Genomic DNA, 22,213 nt, shown 5'->3' with positions numbered 1-22,213 from the left:
ATTCACAGCACAAAACAGCAGATAAATAAAGTGTTTCAGAAAGAAATCAAGATAAAGGAATGATGATGCAGATGGATCCAAGTTAACTTCGGCTTGACTTTGTCTCAGGTAGAGACTGCAGCATGCGTGCACACACACACAAACACACAGGCACACACACACACACAGACAAACACAGTAACAGAGGTTGAAGTGTATCCAGGTCGGCTCAGTGTGCTGACTGTGCAGGCCAGTAGCCGCAGGGCCTGTTGTCTCCAGTGTTAAGGCTGATTAAGGCTTTGCTTTCTCTAATGATCTCCTCCGTGTCCACAGTCTCTTTGTCTCACTGCAGCTCTTTACAGAGCCTTTCTGAATACAGAGAAACAGCTCAGGGCCCCACCTAGCTGAGAGCGTCGAGCCCAGCCCCGCTCACATTCACCTTACCCAAGGCTATCGCCTTTCCTCTGCACAATACGCCGTCCCGTGGGCACTCGTTTGGCTCCCAGATCCCAGCTCCCACACTGGGACAGAGGTGGGAGGTTATATTCTGGGATAATGTTGGAGTGACTTTGCTACAGTGTGGTGGGAAAAATTAAAGAAGGTGAAGCCCTGAGGGAGCTGTGTCTTATCTCACACAGAGGATCAGTACGTAATGCCTGGGAAGGTGTGAAGAACCACACCTGACACACAAATACACTGCGCACACAATGTTACTCTCTCAAATGATGTCAAAGCAAGGGCCGTAAGAGTTTGATCGCCTCAGAACAAACAGATCCAGTTGCATATTTGCGATGTTGAATTGAACAGAAGAAGGTCGACAAACACAAATTCAGGCTTCCTTTCATTCTTACTTTAAAACATCCAACTGAATGGGTCACTGACCTTTGTCACACAGCAGTCCTCCCCAGTTGACATCGCACACACACTGCCAGGGCTCGGTGCAGCTCCCGTACACACATCCGGGGAACGTCGCACACTGGTCACACAGAGGGCCCTTCCAGCCATAATGACACCTGAAGAAGAGGACAGATAGAAAGATTGATCATATATAAGAGGATGACGATAAAACATATTCTGAGCCAGTTCTATTAGCGTGTGAAATCTGTAGCTGCTGTTGCTGTTACATTAATATAACTACTGAAGAGAAATATGCTTTTCTTTTATTATATGTTTTCATTAAATAGCTACTTAATGTGTTGATGCTTTGGGACATGATCACTTATATTATTGTTGCACCAATTGCTCTGACTGAGTATCTTCTACTAGAGTGGAAAAATGAGTGTACTTCTAACAGGTGCACATTTTAAAGGTTATATGGAGCTTTTAACCTCAAGAGCTCTACAGTACAGCAATTGACTACAGCATTCTGGGAGTGGAAACAGCTCATCGGTGCATGCAAACCCCCAGGCACCTCCCTGCTGCTGCAGGATTTCAGACCCATGGGACTCCAAACCCATTTCAGACATCTAATACAGGATAAGATTCAGAACAACATGATATCAGTTCTACACTTTAGCTACACCACACAGAATGGGTAGCATCTGTGAATGATTGGAGGACAAGAGTGTTAAAGAAAAGGCTCAGGAAATTACAGCAGTATCGCTGCTGCCTCACATTGCATCCAATAGAATATAACTTTGTACATTGTGACGTTGATGTTCAAATTCCATATTTCCTGGCAGTGGTGTATGCTAACTAAGTACCCGTGGAGAACATTACAACATTTTACTAAGTGTTCCTCTAACTCACTTGCATTCTCCTGGTACAGCACAGGAGCCATGGACCTGATGACACCCCTGCTTGCACACCGCTGTGAACAAAACATGAGCACACAAAAAGTGAGCTGTTAGACACAGAAATTATATTCATTTGAGTAGACTGCACGTTAAAAACTGCACTGAATACATCTGGAGCACTAAAAACAGTAAAAATAACTTCAGATGTACACAACAACCTAACGTAGGTGATGTTAAATAGATCGCCCATTTAAATTAAAGTATTGGAATGCTGTTGGAAAATGTGTCCTCTAACTCTGACTGAAGCACACCATCTATATTTGATTGTGGGATTATTCATTTGAACGGTAAAATGATTCAAAGTTTCCAGTTGGAGAACACAGGACTGAAGACTCCCTGAACTTCATCATTGTCATTAACCTGCAGGGGGTAACACAGCGGCCCCTGGTTAATTTTTCAGACTTCCTGCTTCTCTGCAGTCCAATCAGCGACCTGCTGAGGAGGAAGTCAGATGAAGTGAGGATGTCCGTAAACTAGCTGTGTGTCCTTCAGGGTTCCCATGGTTTCCACTCTGGTTTCCTCTATTCACTTTTACCATCACAGCCCGATGGCAGCGCTCCGAGGTCACACAGTGAGGTCGTCCAGCTGATGAGTCACAGACAGACGGAGAATAATCCTCCACACACACACACACTGAAGCTAACTGTATTAACTGATCTATGGGAGTGTGTCGGTGTAACGAATCAGACAGGCTGTCAGTATTGACTCTAACATGAGTAGATGTGATCATTCTTCTGTCTGTGGGTTTTGCGCTGCCAAATGTCAGACATTCGTGATCAAAGGGCTGTTTGGGGGCTATAACTTGGCTTTAGGCTCAGTGAGAATGTGTTTGTATGATCCAAATCCAAAGCAACACGTCTATCTGTAAAAGCTGATGACACTAGTTAGTGGGTCAAGTTTATTTTAACAGCTTTTAATCACAAAAACAATTCAAAGGGCTTCAGAGGCCAACATTAGAAAGGAGGAAAGAACAGCAACACGCTCATGGAAAAACCTTTTAAGAAACGTCTGAACAGATCACTATGGAGGAAACCCCCTTCCAGGAACAGTGGAAAAAGAAAAAAAAATAACTGGAAAGCAAAAACATCATCTAGTTTTACTCATCAGCTCCTCTTGAGGTAACTTGAGGTAAATAATAAATGTATATTTTCAACATTTTCACAAATATTTATGTACCACTTTAGAATGAAACCTAATAACCAACTAAAGACATGAAGCCTTGTCATATAAACAAGTCGATGCATGAGGATTAAAATTGAACAAAGAACCCTCCCAATTGTTAAACCTATTTTATTTATCTTTAGCTCATTTACACAGATCACTTGTTTACATTATGGAACAGTTTACTTTTCATTATCGAGTGTCCTTCATGAATCCTGTTTTAAGACCCTTTTTTTTTTTTTTATAACTACGTTTAAATCCTTCCAGTTATTATCATGACAACATGATGACTATATTTTTGTCTGGTACATTTATTTTAATTTGTTTAATTTTATCATAAATTTCTCTGTGAATCACTTTGGTCAACATTTGTTGTTTCCAATGTGCTAAATAAATGAATGTACTTACCTTGACTTTATATGACAGCTGTTGTGTTTTAAAAATGTTATCTTATTTTTCTAGAATTGTAGGCGGATGTTGGTTTGCATTAATTTCTATGGTATGTTATGAAAGTCACTTAGTGTGCTATTGAAACTCACTTGAGTTGAGTAATTCATCACAGTAAATATCAAGTCTGTATCTATGTTTCTCATAACCTCATAACCCTCTGCATTACAACAATTGCTTGCTGTTAAAGGAATACTTTGACCTTTTAAGACATACATTGGCACATCATTTATTCAACAATATAACAGGTTCAGGTTTCCTCTCTCACCCTCTTTGCACTCCGGTCCCGTCCAGCCCTCCATGCAGACCTTGGAGCCACTGGGGTCACAGTTGAAGTGACCGAAGAAGTCATCACGGGACCTGCAGAACTTATTGCAGAAAGGTCCGTAGTAGTTTGAATCACAGCGGAAACGAAGCCGGTACTCCAGACTCAGGGTCCGTCCGTGGTGCCGGTATGTCTGCCACTGTTCACCAGGGTTCAACATGGAGGAGAGGAGGACCCGCTCAATCAACTGACCTAAAGGAAGAAGGATAGACTGTTTCAGACTTAGATTAAGATCATGATCCACCATTATTTGATATTTTGTTCTTACTGGTTGGAACAGAGGTGGTCAAAGTGTCATATCCACATTAATGCAGATAATTTTGAATTTCTGATTTTGAAAAATAGTTTACAACCAAAATTGAAGTCCAAAATTGAGAAAAAAATGTTTAATGCTGCGCTGATGTTTTGGTAACTTTGGCAGCAGAACAAGCTTTAAACACATTATCATCTTATAAAGTTGTTATGGTGAAATTAACAAACACTGTGAGTCATGTTTCTTGTCTTGTTGATGAATGTGAGTTTATTATTGGCTATCTTTTAGCTCTGTTTTTGGTCTCCACCAACTCCTGAGAGAAATATGTGGCTCTAGCTGCTAAATGCCTCACTGTGTTCACCAGCCAGTCTTCATCTGTCTGCAGGTAGAGCACTATAAAGTGGGTTTTTAGAGCTTATTAACTGAAAACAGCTGCCTGCTGCTGGAAACAACCCTGATGAGAGCATTGAAACTGTACTCAGAGAGTAACGTTGTTGGCCATAAAAAACCAAAACAATGAACTGAAGGATGGTAAAACCTTAAGAGGAGCTGAGGGAAACTGCAGGTGACACTTGTCCTTGTGTTTGCAACCCATTTCAAGTTACATGTAGCCATTTGATCCAATGTTGATATAAAATATAAAGCAGCTTTGAACTTCCCTGCACCTTGACATATGCAAGTCTTTTAAGCCGGTAATCTAAAGACATATTTGTGTGTTTAGATTTGTGGCTAAAGCTCAGATTTCATGGCTTTCTATCCCATTAAGATGTCCAAACAACGTAAGTCAGGCATTTTGCATTTTCTATTATATTTTCTGCAATTTCACGGAGGACAAGTCAAATAGGAAATAAGGTGCATTTTCAAATGTATGTGTAGTGTGGAGTTAGTGAGTGGGCTTCTCAAAAATGCTCTCATCCTTAATCTGCCCAAAATTGGTACATCCATCGGCATCAGAGCAGATAGCGCCCAGATTCTGGTAGAGCACTGAAAAACACTTCAAGTTTTGAATACCGATGGAGACAATGGCTGACCATAGGACCAGAGAAAAGGGTCTGGGGTTTGTGGAGAAGACAGAGGGCAGCCTGAACACCAGAGAGGACCAGACGAGGCCCGGGGCAGTGCCGGGGCAGCGGCTGCTGCTCATGACCCCCGGGGGGGATTTCCCAGAGGCACTGTCATCCCCAACTCACTTATAATCTCCTCTGACAGGGTATTAACACACACAAAGCTCTGAGAATATGTGTGCATGTAGGGGGGTATACGTGTGTGTCCCAATGTATGTGTGTGTGTATTTAAGAGATGGTGGTGAGGATAAGGGGAAAGATTGACAGATAGCAACTCAGAAAAGCTTTGCTGGAAGTAAGTCATCAATGGAGAGAGGGAGGGTGTACAGTGCGAGTATACATGTGTCTGTGTGAGTGTATGTGCGTGTGTGTGTGTGTGTGTGTGTCTGACAAACAGAGGCAAACAGAGCCAAAGAGGAAGGGAGGCAGCTATTAGCGCTCACACATAACAAACCGCCTGATGGAGAGATGAGATCACTGTGGTTTGACACAAAGGAATGAAAACAGGGGCACATATTGGCCGGTGAGTGTGTGTTCATGAGTGTGTGTTTAAGAGAGTAAAAGAGTGTGAACAAAGCAGACACTGAGCACCCTGTTAGCCCCGTTCCTCTGCTGTCCTCCGCCTGTAGTCAAACCTGAGGGTCAGGTTTTCCAAACACTCATCTCACTACTGCAGAACATTGTGGATTTTTCATTATTTTATCACTATGGCATGTCAAAGGGCTAATTTCATCATCATCACTTCTCTGCCAGAAAGGAAGAACAGCAGAAGCGAGCAGAGTAGAGAAAAATAACCACATTATCAGGCAGCGCAGCGGGGAAGGTGTATAACAGAGTCTGATTTCCTCTCCAATGTGATTAGATGAGCTGGCACAATAATAAGTGAACACAAGGAGAAAGATGCAGAAAAACAGAGAGAAGCTCAAATATTAGACAACAAAAACGGCAACAACAAGAGGCCCTGAGCTGCTTTTGAAATCACACTTTAAAGAAAAGCAAACAGAATATAAGCAGCAGACACGCGGGGATTGTGTCTGCAGGTAACAGGAACACTTAAATCTCTTTGTCTGGCCTCTGGTGAATGTCCCCCACTGTCGGGTACTAGCTGTGAAGTGCCCGCCCTTGGCAGGAGCTGAGAAAACACTGCAGGAGAGAAAACACCTCCTTTTGACTTACTATTCCGCATCACCTGAACCGACAAATCAATACAGTGCACCTATGGAAACCAATAGATCAGATGGATGCTGTTTGTGTCTCCCCTATATTTGATGTATGTAGGCAATCCTCAGAGCAGTCTAGTGTTGTTCTTGGTTTCAGTTGTGATTCCCAACAAAATCATTCTCATCCAGATAAAATCACTAAAAGTCTAAACATGTGTCTTGAATTTTATAAACAAGCTGGTCTACATTATAATGTTTCTAATATTGAATTTCACTTTCTCTCCGGCGGTGGTGGCAATTTTGTGGCTGTGAGTGTTATGTCAATACAGTTGAAACAGAGGTGAAAACAGCAGCAAATCTGCACTTAAAATGACCTTGTAAACAAAGAATATAGAGAAAACAAAACTGATGCCATCTTAATATAATTATGGTTTATTAACACTGTACTGGCAAAGTTAAAAGTTCCCTGTGTGGAGTTTATGACCACTAGCAGGAAGAGGGAACAATCTTTTGCACACATACATGCATGCATGCATGTGATAAACATGTGTCATGCTATTCCTTTTATGGACAGTTAATGTACCAAGTGCTTGTGTGCTGAGAAATGTAGCGAAACGGCCAGAAACGCAAAGAAGAGGAGGATTGCAAATATTTTATGACAAAAATTAAGGAATTCAATAATTTTGTGAAGCCTGAAGGATACACACAATGTGCTTTGGTGATAAACAATGAGAACAAATATTTAACTCTACAAGTTAGCTTTAAATGCTGACATCTGTAAGCTCTGCAGCATTTGCTAAAAGGAAGTCAGACGAGGCAAAAGCACAAGCAATCAGAGCTTTCAAAGAAACCTCCAGGGGCCTGTTTCATCACATCTGCCACATAAAAGCAGCGATTTGCTAAATTAAATCGTTTCATCTTACTCATTTTGATGTGTTTCATAACTTAATACAAGTGCAAAGGACAGTATATGTACCTCAATGTTCTTTCCACTTTCTCACATCTTTTAGTATCTTCATGAATTCTCAAATAAATTATATTATTATCGTACTGACAGGTGTTTCAATTATTTTGTCCATCCAATTTGTATCAGTGAGGGAAGGCTAAATAACAGAAGCATCTCTCCGTATGATGCAATACAGTTCAACTGCACCACAAACTGCATCCTTCAAAATTACCATACAGATGAATCAACACTTCACAACATTATAACCTGTATGAAGGGAGGATTCATAGCAGGACTGTTGTATTAGGCTGCATTAGTTTCTAGCTTAGTGTAACTAATAAACTGGCCGCTGTGGGCAAATAAGAAATCTAAACTAAAGTAACCAGTGCTCACACATCACATGAGTGAAATGGGTCCTTTGGGGAAGAGAAGGCGAGGAAGTGATTTTAATGACCGACATCCAGGTTCGACTTACAGTGATCTGTTTACTGTAGCTTTGCATACACAGTTTTCCTCTACACAGAGGGATTATTACCAACATTTCATGAGCGCTCACTTGCAATTCGGCTTCAAAATAAAGGGGTTTAGATAATCTGGCTAAACTGGCCTGCTCCCAATCTTGTGTTTCCTGTCCTATAGGACTTTGTCATCATGTCTCCAAATCTCTGCAATTACTTTGGGGAGTAAAAAGTTATTATAACCAATAAAAATAAGAACCCAAGCTATGGGTATAAGACCAAAGTCATAATAAAGTGGAACTATGCTTTAATAGACTAAGGCCCCCATAACAATTGCTACATTTTATTTAAACAAAACTCGTGAAGGTTGTACTGTAGGTGCTGAAAGGACATCATATTTTTTCACTGTTTCCAAGGACTGTTTCAGAAGGCACAGACGTGCTGGGTAATCCTTTCTGATTAGCAGCAGGGCCCTATAAGTCCATTCAGACTGCTACAGGACGCCTGTGTTTGGGCTGAGCTAAGCTGCCGGCCTTGTGAACGGCTTTAAACCCAATGTAAGGGCTGTCAGGAGCTCAGGTGGAAACGTCAGATAATGCAAACAAGATGTAGGAGCGGAGTTGGAGGGCAGAGGGAAGGAGGGATGGAGGAGGACAGGACAGACGGAGAAGGAGAAGGAGAAGGAAAAAGATCTCTGGTGCAGTTCCCAGTTTCTCATTATCTCAAGCCATCTTTTGGATACGACTGGGATCCCTGAGAAGGAGGTAGAGGATGAAAGGGACAACTGTGGCATGACAGGAATGAGGAAGCCATTGGAACATCTGTCTCTATGTGTGTGCGTGTGTGTGTGTTATGCTTTTTATAGCATGCAGCTCACATTCCCTTTCATGGAGCTTTTCCTGATTATGAGAAGCAACAACAAGGAGACAAGCAGGAAATTAAAGGGTTTGGATAAAAGACCGTCTAACCTCGTGTGATCACAGACATATTTTCACATTGTTTCACCATGCTGAACCTCACAAACATGTAATCAAGAGCTCATGAATTGTTTGCCTCCATGAAAACGTTGCTTGTCAAAAACTACACATTGAAAAGATAGATGTGTTTTTTTGGAGATTCAGTGGTAGGAATATTAATATACACAGCTACATCTTTGGTCATAATTGAGTTTTGACATCTGTTTAGAAATGTGTAAAAATAAATTTCCCAATTCCCAGAAAAAAAAAAAAAAACTCTACACTCTGGTGTGCCCACACATGGATAGAAATGGATGTAGACTCAAAAACACAAACATGCACACTGCAGCCTCACCTGACTCTGATGTGTCGTTGTCATAGTCCAGAGCCTCCAACACCAGAGAGAAGGACTTCTGTGAAGAAAACACAGAGAAAACATCTATCAAACATGTGCCACAAATATAAATGTTTGAGTTTTATATCTCATCAATCATAATATCTTTCCTGATCTGAAAGGTGAGTAGTGACTGTAGCAGTGAAATAAATGGAGCATAGTGCAAAGTACAAAGTGCCATAAAATGAAAATATCTGGAGTAAATGAACATAGTTTTATTCCACCTCTGTGGAAAGTGTGTCTTGAATGTGTGTGTGTTTCTATCCCTCCCTTAAGCCTTGAAAAAAAGGACAAACATCAGAAGTGATTCACTGCCTGAACAAGCCAAGGCTGCAGCTGGGTGCTCATTCAACAAAACCTCAACCTGCAGCCGCACAGAGAGACACAGAGGAAGAGAAGTGCTGTGGCGAGGGAGGACATTCAGAAACCCTGTTCAGTCTAATGAACACACCGTCGGACCAGGTGCGATCCTTTATCGTGCTCTTTTTGACTGTCCGCCAAGTCCTTGTGGCCTGTACTGCAGCATGCGGGGGCAGGTATTTGTCTAAATCTAGATTTTTTATTAAAATTCATAGCCTTATTTAAAGATAAAGTCAGCCTACACAAGGCCATGCTGCAACACGCACACAGGGGACTCGGGTATAAGCTGGACATCATCAAATGATGACTTTGAGCTTATAGAGATATCACACTCTGGAGAGATAACAGAGGACAGCTGTTTTTACTCCTACCTTCTTCTTTCCTGATGCATTTGCTCATCCTATAGACCAGAAATGAATAATTCAGTCCAACACTTTCCCTACAACTCTCCCTCTCTCTCTCCATCCTTCCATCCGTGCACCAGCGCCTGGCATGCAAATCGCTCCACTGTATGCATTGTGGGTAAGGTTTCTCCAGAAGGGCTACATGGATGTGTAGTCACGTCTTTGCTGAGAGAGCGTACCGCCAGAGGGAGAGGAGAGGACGCAAGGTGCTGAGGGAGGAGGACGAGAAATGGGAGGCAGGTGATGGGCACAGGAGGTGAGGGAGGTGTGAAGTGAAGGAGAAATGGATTTGGAGGGAGATTAAGGGCAGGAGGTCGGCAGCAACGTTAACTTTAGCTAGAGGCAAAAAGAGGTGACACGCATGGAGGGGAGGAGAAGATGAAGGGCTGCAGTAAAGGTGCAAAATGTTACTGGAGTGAAAATTGGTGTGGAGGAAAACACTGAGTCAGGGATTTGCTTCAAGTGGAGGTACATCTAGTATATCTGTGCTGCGACAGTTAAGGAGGAAAAGGTGAGCAGAGTGATTTTACAGAGGGAGAAAAGGACTGAGAGAAAGGATAGTTATGTAGGGAGTATTTAAAGAAAAAGGGCCAAAAAAAAGGTGGAGGATAAATGCTGCTGAGGCAGGGGGGATGGAATAATGATCGGCAGGACTCCTGGAGTTTGTCAGATTTCCAGATATGTGATGGAGAACAAAGAGGTCAGAGGGAGGCGAAACAAAAGGATGATGAGATAAAAGAGGAAAGATTAGGGGAGAGCACAAAAGACAGGAGATGTGATGAGATAAGAGAAAAAGTAGCACGGGAGGTGGAAGTACACCCACACACGCAGCACTTAGAAGTCATGGCGCTAATGAGATGTGCCGGGTTGCCGAGGGCTCGCAGCCAGTTCATTAAGGCCAGCAGATAGCAGGTAGCCCACAGATGGACCAGCTGGAGTAATTAAGCTTCAGCTTAAAACTCTCACCTGAAGTCATGTTTAGTATTCATGATTCACTTCTTTACACTGCGAAATCCAGCAGTTGATTATAATGACGTCGGTTCTGTGCAGAATCAGGTTTAAGAAGCATTCGGATCTTTTATGAACAAAGTACCTCAAACATCAAAAACAACACATTTGTATTCATTTTTGAGGCTTTACTGAAATCTTTGCCTTTTTTACACGCTGTATAATAATAGTGTAAATCTTTAGGCCGCAAACAGCTAAATCAAACAGTGAGAAATATTTAATTAAAGAATTTTTAATAATAAAGAGGGAAAATGTCTCTTTGGAACTGCCAACAAATGACATCTGAATCGCGAGGAATCCAACAGGGACCAGAAATCAGGTCTCTCTAAACCCACAATCCTGGAAACATTCGAACTCTTTAGCTCGACACTGAAGACTGCACCAGAGCCAACATCACTTTATAAAACATTTTTGACATTAGCAGTCCTGCTCCTAAAGTTCTGTAAAATGTGGAGTTCCCCTTCAAAAATGTACTGTATTTAATCTTATATCATGTTTTTATATGTTTTATGTAAAATCTAGTAAATAGTAAATATATATATAAATAGTAACTAAAGCTGCCAGATAAATTAGAGTAATTACAGTAGAGTAGAGTAGTACTCTAGTACAAGTACCTCAGAAGTGCACTACCAGAGTAAATGTACTAAGGTACTTTTACATTACTCTACAGACGTTCAGTGGATAAAATGTTGCTTGATTTGAAGTGATTTCGGGATCAGACCTGTTATGATGAGCTGTCAACTACTTCAAAATGCACACACAGCATTACCTCACTGTTAGCCTGCTCACGGACCTCTTAGCCTTATCATCTTTCCAATCGCCCTCCCTCCTCCCTCACCCTTCCTTCCATCCACTGTATGCGTGTCTCTCTCTCTCTCTGCCAGCTGTTACAGCAGGTTAAGACCTGTGGGAAGTCCAGAGCCTCTTTCTTTTTTCTTTTGTTCTCTCTTAATCAGTCGTCCCTTACACCCTCACCTCTTCACCCACAAGTGCACACAGCCAGGTAAGTTATGATACGCCATTGATACAGGAAGGGTGTATCTGCAGTAAGCCCTGTTGATACGGTTGGGTCCTGTATGGTGGCCAGGAGGGGTCATACTAACCATGGTTACCGAGTTAAAATCACAACAACAACCACTGATAAGACTCGGAATAAGTGTGCAAAAAGATTAAGAGAATCACCCCTAATAAACCTTTCCTAATGACCTTTCCAAAACACACACGCTCTCATGGACAACACAGCAATTTGTTTTGCAATCACACAGTCTGTGACGTCAGAGCGAGTTTAAGAAAACACAGCAGGCACAGAGAGGAAGATCAAACAGTAAACATCACAAAGTGGAGGTCGATAAGATCGCAGTCAACGACGAAGTGATATTTTTATCTCGTTCTTACACCAAAAACATCTCGGTGCCATTTGTGGAGGTAATGACCAAAGTGATGACAGCAGGGAAATGACATAATGGGAAAGAAGAGCGTCTACTGTGTGTGTATACGTTTGTGTGTGTGTGATCATTTCAGAGGAAGATTGGCCCGTCAGAGGACAACAGTCCCTCTAAAAACAATGACAAGAAACACAGTATTAGAACAGAACAACTCATATTGAAAAATGGCCAAACTTGCTGGTTGTGAGAAGGTTGTTAAGCTGCCTTTAAATAGACCTGGTGAGCTTGTGGTTACTTCCTGTTGGCGTCCAGACGCCACTGAGGCCAACGATTTTGCCGGCTAGCAAGTGGGTAATGTAATGTTACTGCAGGAAATGTGCGGCCATACGACTAGAATTAGCCTACAATATATTAACTTAACATCCACCGACCAACAATCCAACACTTGGCCAAGAGTTAAATACCTCACTGGGCTCCTGTATATCTGACTAAAGAGTGGTTAATGTTCCTGGAAATTAATTATCCTTCTAATGCCACAAACAGGTCAAAGTCTCGATGTGAACATACCACAGATAATGACAGGATACCTTAAAAGCTGAATGCTATGTTATGATTATTAATGTTACTACTACTTCTTTGGTTGACAGGCTCCCAAATACCAAAATAAGTCCGTCCCGATGGTAGACAGACTGAAATGAGTTGGATGCACTGAGACTTAATCTCATCATCTGGAAGTGGAACAGTATCAAAAACATGTGCAAGTTTCTTATCAGTTCATATTTTCCAAATGGAAACTGCAAGTTAAACTTTGCTCAAACTGTTTTTACACAAAACACACAAAGCCCTCCTGCTGTACTGACAAGTGAACCAAAGCAAGACAGACGTGTTCAGATTTTAGATTTTGACTGACGTGTTATACCTAAATATTGTCTTTTCTTCTCTGTCGTGTGCTCTGCTCTTATATTCTTTGTCATCTTAACGTCTGAATAAAGCTCCTGAATCATCATAGTATCATTGGCATTGGAGCACTTTTGTTTCTTTATTGTTCCCAAATGGAAAAGACTAATAGACCATTTGTCACAGGAGACATTCTGACTTGTGACAGGAGGAAAATCAGAAGTAGAATTAATTATTTTAATGCAATGCAATACAGGCATTTGTAATTAGTAATTAGTGGTCTAGAGTAAGTCTGAATCAGAAAATGAAGCTCCCTGTGGACACAGAGCTGCTTTTGATTTTTCTAAAACTCTGGTTGTGTTTAGCTCATCTATGAGTGTGCAAGTGGATATTTGATTTTCTTGAATGCCCAGGATCACTTCTTGTCTGTTTCCTTGTCTCTCCATTTAAACTACTTCCGTTCAGCAGTATGGATTGATTTCCCTGCAACATCTCGGCCTGATATCTCTGTGAGTTCAGGTCAGTGAACTCTACAGAAACAATGCATTTTCACTCAGATCTCCCCTCTGATTCTTGCCAGACATGACCTGCACAAATGGCCTGAGCCTGGCATGACCATAGAGAATGGGGTTTCCCCAAAAAAAAAAAAAACAAGACAACAGCAAAACAAGACAATTATTCCTCATGATGAATCGTCGCTTCCCTCAGGCCGTAGGCTGTCTGGTCGTCTGGCTCTGTCCCTTCGCCTCCAGCCTCCAGCCTCGCCCTCTAACAGGGGTAAAGCTCAGGATTAGAGTGAGCTATGCTAATTCAAACCACTGCGCAGACCTTTGTGATGGCATGCCAAATTCTATTAAATGAAGGCTTTAAAAAATCAACCTTGTTTTCCATCCTACAAACTCCTACCACTGCCTCCTCCACTGCTCCACTTTTCATTCCTCCCCTCGAGCTCCTCAGCCTGACCCCTTACTCTCCCTATCTCCCTCCCTCCCTCCCCCCTATCGGTGTCCCTCTCTCTCCCCCCTGCCATCCCTCCCTCTCTCTCCCTCTCTCAGACATGGGCAGGGTAGGATATCCCGACAAAGCCAGGCTGTACAAACACAGCTCTACGACAGGAAGAACTCCCAGCCCTGAGAGAGGAATTTCCCCTCAGAGCTCACACACTAATGCATACATACACCACATGCTGGTGAACACACACACACACACACACACACACACACACGCGCAATTCAGACACACACAGGCATCCAATATTACACGAGCAGCATTCTTTATCTCATGTACACTGCTTTCAGTCTGCTTTGGAAATATTGCTACTAGAGTGGACATTGTAGTAGACAGCATGTGTCATTTATCATTTTAGACAACAGGATTTGGTCCTTTGGGGTCAGTCATGAAAAAACGCCGACTATCTATGAAGCCTAGAAACTGACAAAATGGGAAACACTTTATTTTATGGGTCTCTAGTTTACTGATCATTTTCTGAAGTTCAACCTTGTTCTGGAAGCCAGTAAAACCTTGAATAATGGATTTTTTGGCCACTTGGGGGCCTTATTTACACATCCAGCATACGCAGATCAACATTGATGTTGTGCATGCTGCTCTGTTTTTGGTCTCCACCAGGTCCTGAAGGAAATGTCTGGTTCTTTAGCTGCTAAATGCTAACCTGGCTAACGTTTTCTGTCTGCTGTTTGGTGCTGAGCAGGTGGTGTACTGTGGGTTTTTAGAGCTTTGTCATTGAAAACAGCTGCCTGCTGTGGCCGAAAGCGACACCACGAGAGCAGAGAGAGTGAACCAAACAGTAACTTTATGAGCTGGAGGGATAAACAATGATCTGAAACTCACTGTAAAGCTCTGTAAAGCCGAGGAGAGCTACAGATTCAGCCTGTAATAATGCTACTATAATATATTGAGTTGTGTTCTTGCATGCAGACTAATTTTTCAGATTTTTTTGTATTCAGCTGACCTGCAGTGCAAGTAATTAACTGGAATTAATTAACTGGAAGTGTACCAATTAAGTACCGCCTCCTTTTCATTATAATCAGTACCAAACTACGATACTACTATACAGTCAAAAGTCATATATACATAATAGTTCGCCAGTTAGGCCATATAATTAAGATCAATTACCAAAAGAAACAAACATTTCATAATTTAATAATCTATCTTTTCACCATGCACCATTTCTACTACCTAATTTCTAATTTCCCTAATACAAATATGATAATGAGACGGGTGTGTCCATGTTTGTCCAGAGCAGTGATGAGTTAATTAGTTAAATGCACTTAAGCATTCATGCACATATAAAACATCAACACACTCAGACAGCACAATAAAAATCGTGTGTTCTCTCACACACACACACACACAGAAACGGGAGACTAATTGGCAATTAAACATTCACTGTGTAGATGATGGAGAAAAAAAAAACTTTTAATATCAATAATCTGCAGCTGAACATTCATTGTTTGCCAACTCTTACCCGTAGCATCAGAAAGCTCAAGTAATTACAGACGCGCACATGTACAAACACGAAAGACAAAAGACCACTCACACAGAAACACACACAAACATGCAAATGGTTGTCATGGCAGCAGCTGTGCCTGAGTCGGATTGGATGGCTGACACCTCACCTGCACAACAAATTAGTGGTGGAGGTAACCACAGTAACAAGCCATTACTATTCCAGAGGCGAAGCTTACATCATTGTCAGTACTTACAGTAAAAATGATAGTGTGCTGAAGCTGGAATCATCAGCTTCATGTTATTTGTATTAGAGTGTAAAGAAAACTGCAAGAGGTCAAAAAGCTGCAAAGAAATGTCATTTCAGATTGATTTCTGCTCCACTAAAGAATAAAACAAAATGTTATCTGGCTACTGAGGCTCCCCGCAGACCCTCAATGTAAGCATCCTCGTGTCAGATATAATTATTGTGTTATTGATTGATTCTTGGCTGACAATAACAGGGGAAAAAATCAATCTGTTTTTATCAAGTCAGTCAGTCCACTGAAGTGAAAGAGACATGATGTAAGGGTGGCTGAATTGGGATTTCAAAAGTCTCTCTAGATATTATCCGGTGTCGGCCATCTCCCTGCCCTCAGGTGGACACACATGCACGCACACACACACACACACACAGCATGAGATGTGGATTTAGACCCCCGGTGTGCAGCCGTCCACCCCACCCTGCTCCCATGACCCCGTCCCTATAATTAAATGTCTCTGTTCTCGCATTCTCGCCGTCTCTTGTGTTTTTCTTTCATTCTGGACATAATTAGCGGTAGACTTTATCTTCCCCTCTTCGCCTGCACCCACTTTCCATTTACCCTCCACCAACACCATCACCACCACCTCGTCTTCCTTCAAACTCCACACTCAGATTCTTTACTTAAGAATACAAGAATGTAAAAATCCTCCATTACACATCCTGCTTTCAAAGTCATTTCAGAGTCATTATGAGTAAAATTAACTTAAAAGTAATGGTTCTGCAGTTAAATGGCTCCTGTGACTCATAAACTATATCATATGACATTATTAGGCTGTGAATTGTGATACATCGATGTGTAAGCAGAATTTTACTGTTGTACCTGGTCAAGGTTTAACTCCTTCACATTCAGTTTGGTAGTTCAGTCTAGTGGTTCCCAATCTGTGGATCGGCCCCTCCAAAGGGTCACAAGATAAATGTGAGATAAATGTATTAATGATTGATGATGATTAATAGGAGAGGGGAAAAGCTGTCTATATATTCTTGTCTTTGCTTTTTTATTTAACTATTGGATGATTTTACATCTTCATTTAGATGAAAATGATCAGTAAACCTTATGTGTCGCTCTGGAGGGCACCAACAAGTCAGATATTTTATTATTTGATTTGGAGGACTTGTTGTCAAAGAAGTGTAAATATGAAATCACTGTTGGGTGGAGCTGCTAATAAGTCATAGAAATCTAAAGCGTGACAAAACACTGCTTTTTTTAAAGTGATCACTAGCCAAAAACGTTGGGAACCTCTGGTTTAATCCTTAACAATGCAGTCTGTTTTATAAGATAATCATGTAGTTTTCCATTTAAAAACGTAATCTGAAAAATGATCAGGTAAATGTAGTGGAGTAAAAAGGACAATAATCCAAAATATAGTAGCACATTATAGCAACATTGACGGACAGAGAATCATACAGTGTCCCTCTCTACCCGTCTGACAGTCACATTCCTGCGGAGTTAATTGGCTTTAATTAAACTATGCGGCTACTTCAAACGCTGTGGAACAACAGAGGCCTCCTGACATGACGAGCCCTCATCCTCCATGTCGCCCTGCCCCATCTCCATCCTGTCCTCCCGTCATCTCCCCCCTCCTTTACCTGCTGCTGCTTATGATTCTCTCAGTGTGAGTGAGCCATCATGACACACACATCTCCCTGTCTACATCTGCACCCGCACCCAAAACACCTGTGGTTATCACTGACATCATCCACTACCCGCCTAAAGACACTCCCTCCCCTCCCAACTCTCACTTCCTTCTTCTTTACTCACCCTCCCCTCCACTGTGCGTACATCAACTTTACCCTTTAGCTCATTAATCTCAACTTCTACCACCCTTCCTCACATCCCCCTTCGCAACCCAGACCAACCGCGTTCATCCCCTCCAAAACCCCCTTCCTCCTCCTCCTCCTCCTCCTCCTCTCTGACTTCCGCAGGAAATTACCTTGTCTAGCCGATGGACGCGTCATGTTCACGGCTGCACTTTGAGGGACAGAAAATAGAAGTGTAGGAGTGGTGTGTGCTAGTACAGAATAGGGTGTTAATATGTGTGTGTGTGTTCTTCTCAGATTTCTGAAGTCTCGGTAAACAAACAGAAAAATTAGGAACCGGATCAGTGTGTAAAGGCATTTCTCATTTAAGGGATCTACACAAAGATACGGTCATACGGTCACTTTTTACTGTCTGAGATGAAATTATAATCTGACAAACTCAAATTTCTGTAATTGCCTCCATCTCCACTGGCTGCCAATCACTGAAATCCAAACCCTACTACAACTCGTCTGCTATTAAAAAAAAAAAAAGGAAGCGCATAAATTTCCTGTGACCTTATCAGAGCAGCCAGTGCACCTAAACACAGCATCTTAAATTGGTGAGGGAGAAAGATTGTGGGAAAAATATTGAAGAACAATGCCTGAAAGATGCTGCAACAAATTCATTGACTGTAAGATCCTCAATCTGTGCTATTGACTGCCAAGCAGGGCGGCTAAACTGGCCGACTGGCCGTGATGACACGATACAGAATTATGGTGAGACAAACGAAATCGATCACACCCTCCTCATTTGAGTGCTGGATCAAACTCAAGTCCAACACATCAAGTTATATGTGAGCTGTATTCAGTTTCACAGGGTGCCAAGACCTGGAGACCCTTCCTTTGCCGTATTAAGAATCCATTATGACTATGAGCTTGTCTCCTATCACCCTCATCATGTATACTGACATGCTTTTGTTTGTATGCTGGCAGCCTTGTTTATCTGTACTCTACGGCCATTTATTATAATTGTCTGTATTATTCCTTTATCTGTGGAGGCCAAGGCATCTGGGAGGTGCTGGGTGTACGTCAACAATGTTCTAAGAAAGTGGTCCAAAGTTGGGATATTTTATTGGATTTCACTTTTTTAAGAGCTATTTTTGGAACAATACTGACTGGGTTTCTGTGGTTTGGAGTTAGAATTATTCTTAAATGAAGGATAATAAAGTAAAAATTGAGGGTAATTGAGAACAGAGACAGAATGAACATGATACATCTATAAATGTGCAGTTATAGGAGTTTTACAAGAGCCACTGATTATATCACCAGACACCCAGAGTTTTGGCTTTAAAACTTGCCCTTCGGGGCATATTGTGTAAAGACGATGAAGGCAGAGAGCTGAAAGAAATACATTTGCACTTCTGCATTTAAATGTACAACTCGCTTTCCTGCTGGTTTTGTTGCACTTGTTACGATGGTACAACTTGCACCTTTGAAGAAGTGCGGAAGAACACAAACCTCAAACCAGAAGGGGAGAGCCCCACACTTGCAAAGTGACTCATGACGTCTTTACAAGCTAAAAGAAATGAGTTGTCAGAAGTAGGTTGTGAGCGTATGGTTTTCTCATTTTCACATTAATCTCATAGCAGATGAAGTTTTGTGAAATCATGTAATTTTCTGCATCGCTGCGCCCCTCTTCAACCTAAACAGAGGTCTAATCAGCCAGTAGGTGGACACATCTGTGTAGGTGCGTGTAGGACCTTTAACAGTCATATCTGTATCAATTAACAGACATATCAAGAACCAGTGATGTTGTCAGTCTCTCTCTGTCCCCCTCAATTTCCAAAAGAGGTAGATTAGTAAAAGTTATCATTTACTCAGGCCTGGGATCATTCTGATGTACACAAGGTTAAAGCTGTCTGATCTCTCGTTGACTTTTGGGGATCTTTATGTGCACTTCCATAAATCTCCAACTCTGCAGCACACAACAGCTTGATGATGTCATTTCTACTCTACCTGGCCTGGTGACACTGATGATGCTGTCATCCAAATGTGCTGATTCACTGAATATCAATTTTATTAAACTACATACGGTATGAAACATAAGCCTGAAACTTTAGGGTCCACAGAAACATGGAGGATTAAGTCTGATGTAAACTCACAATTTCAGTCAGTAGACAAATTCACAAGACTCAATTTAAAGAAATATATAGACAGATAATTAACATAAACTTAAAATATTCAATAAATTACCATAAAGGGGATTAAATATCTTTTCAGTGATCTGATCTGACAGGTGGAGTAAAGCAGGAATCCTAACCAGTAAAACCCATCAGTCAGACAGAACTAAGAGCACAGGATTATAATGTGATAATGAGATTCCCTGACGCAAGTCAAACATACTGTAGGTGAGGACGACGTGTGTCTCAGCTGACAGGAACCAGAAACAGACCAGAGCTGGAGCGGCATCATGGTACAGGCGTGAAATCATACTGAGGACTCCGGTCAGAATATGTGTCTCACAAAGTGACAGCTCAAAACATTAGTGGCTGCTCCTGTCGAGGTTCGACAACACAAGAAACCGCAGGGAGAAGAGGAGGATTCATGACAGCTACAGTGTAACTCTGCCCGCTCTGTGAAATCCACAGGGACGGGATGTGGCTAAGATCACTGCAGGGCAGCTACACCGAGAACAAAAGGTTTACAACGAGTGATTCACAGGAGAGAGGGAGAACTAGTTAGAGGCTGTGTGTGGGAGAGAGATGACGGGTCAGAGATGGTGAGGAAGGAGGGCGAGGAGATGTGACAAGAAGAGACAGAGATCGATGGCAAAGAGAGGAAACTGTATTCACACCTGTGTGTCTGTTTAAATGATTGTATACCTGCAATCTGCAATCAATGACACACAATGGCATCCAGAGACTGAGACGCACTGTAATTTCACAGTGATCATGTAAATCACGCTTGTTTGCCTCTTTTCTCCTCTAATAAAGAGACTCCTACTCTCAATCCAATTTGCACACAAATGAAATCATTAAAACACGCTTCCCTTGAGACGTTTACCCCCAAGTTATTAACTTATCTCTAAAAAACACAACCTCCAGATCCTGATGGAATTAACCATCTTTGTGTTTTGTTCGTGTGTTTGGGTGTGTCCATATGGACAGAAAAGGTTGCAAGGAGAATAGTGTGTGTGCGTGTGTGTGTGTGTGTGTGTGTGTGTGTGTGTGTGTATGTACAAGCCTGCAGGTTTATGTGCACAACAGTATCAGCGTACATGTAGGTATGCAGGGCTGCCTAAGAGAGTCAATTAGGGGACAAAAGGGAGGAGAGCACAAACGACAGGAGGAGAAAGAGTGAAAGAGAGACTCGGGAGAGAAAGAAAGCTCCAACTATTCTCCTCTCCTTTCGTTTCCCTTCACTGATTTCCCCCCGTTTCGGCTCCCACACAGCAGGAATGCACAGATTACAACAGTGTGTGTGTGTGTGTGTGTGTGTGTGTGTGTGTGTGTGAGAAAGAGCGAGAGAGTGTGTGTGTCCTTTATGATGACATCGAGAGTCTTATGATCAGATTCAGTGATGGACATTAACTAAATACTTTTACGCTGTATTTAGCTGCAATTCTGAAGTACTTGTACTTTGCTTGAGTTTTTTCATTTCATGCTACTTTATATTCCTCTGTAACTTGAAATCAGAGCAAAATATTGAGCCACCTCATTTATCTGACAGCTGTGGTTCGGCCTGCTAGTTACTTTTTAGATTAAATTTCCATATTCTGTAAAATGCACTTTTTAATGTCTTTCCAACATAAATATGACCGCTAACTCCTCTCTCTCTCTTTTCCTGCTCCATCTTTCTGTACATGTGTGAGGAAAACACGGCATTTAGATTTGGCTCACGTTTTGATATCATATGGGAAGATATTGAAGGTGTGAATGACGCTTGCAGACTGTTCAGTTCCTCTAAAACTGACTAAAACAGACGGATGGCTGAAAACAGCTGCAGCAGCCATGTATGTGTGAGAAAATAGTGAGCCTTTTGAACATTAAACCATGTAACCTGTTCTAGTAGGGCTCTGAAATACAACTATACACTTGAAAATGAGCAGAATATTTGCCCCTTTAAGATTTTTACATTTAAAGTAAAAGTTTGACATCTTGAGAAATACACACCACCCTTGTGTCTGTATAGACACGGAGTGCAATTAAGTCACACCGGAGGCGTAAACACTTCAGTGCTCTCCATTAACTTTAGATTGTGTGAAGATGCCTGCTTGTCAGCGCCGTCTGCCAGCCAACAACAGAAAAATGCCATAAAGCTGCTTTGTGGAGGCTTGTGAGACTGATGTCTGTGACTGACTCGGCCCACCGCAGCTACACCTGAACATTTGCATGATGGCAACACTTTGCATGTCGAACTCGGTGCTCTGGGACAAGAAGCTGCCTGTAAAAAATTTCACTGAGGAGGAGGAGCTTTGTTCACCTAAATTGAAGCTTAATTTGGTTCCACAAATAATTTCTCATTTACTCTGCCTGGATTCAGCCAAGCACTTTGGTTTGGATTTTATGTGCAGAGGTTTTCAGCAGCTGCCACCGACACGTCTGTCACCACCCAAACACAATAGAAGTTAAAGTAATAACATTTGTGGTGCAAAAAGCATCAAAAAATACACTTGAGACTCTCAACAACAATGTGTCTTTTCAAAAACAGTGT

The 22,213-nt window shown here is 41.8% G+C and overlaps 2 protein-coding genes across 3 annotated transcripts in view; one reads left to right on the top strand and one right to left on the bottom strand.

Moving 5' to 3' along the window:
* LOC139200603 (protein jagged-1b) overlaps positions 1-22,213 on the bottom strand; it is a 42,994-nt gene that overhangs the window by 9,240 nt on the left and 11,541 nt on the right. The window contains exons 3-6 of one of the 2 annotated variants that reach the window (XM_070829935.1): positions 8,890-8,958; positions 3,652-3,895; positions 1,729-1,789; positions 862-992 (exon numbers count right to left, since the gene is read on the bottom strand). In XM_070829935.1, coding sequence (XP_070686036.1) covers positions 862-992; positions 1,729-1,789; positions 3,652-3,895; positions 8,890-8,958 — 505 coding nt within the window. Of the gene's footprint in view, positions 1-861; positions 993-1,728; positions 1,790-3,651; positions 3,901-8,889; positions 8,959-22,213 lie in introns of both variants that reach the window. The other variant, XM_070829936.1, reaches the window with a different exon arrangement.
* map3k10 (mitogen-activated protein kinase kinase kinase 10) overlaps positions 1-22,213 on the top strand; it is a 176,900-nt gene that overhangs the window by 146,269 nt on the left and 8,418 nt on the right. The window lies entirely within an intron of this gene.

This window comes from Pempheris klunzingeri, chromosome 4 (genome assembly GCF_042242105.1).
Source record: "Pempheris klunzingeri isolate RE-2024b chromosome 4, fPemKlu1.hap1, whole genome shotgun sequence".
NCBI classification, from domain to species: domain Eukaryota; kingdom Metazoa; phylum Chordata; class Actinopteri; order Acropomatiformes; family Pempheridae; genus Pempheris; species Pempheris klunzingeri.
The sequence above is the reverse complement of the archived record's forward strand: the minus strand, read 5'-3'. Positions and strand labels throughout refer to the sequence as shown.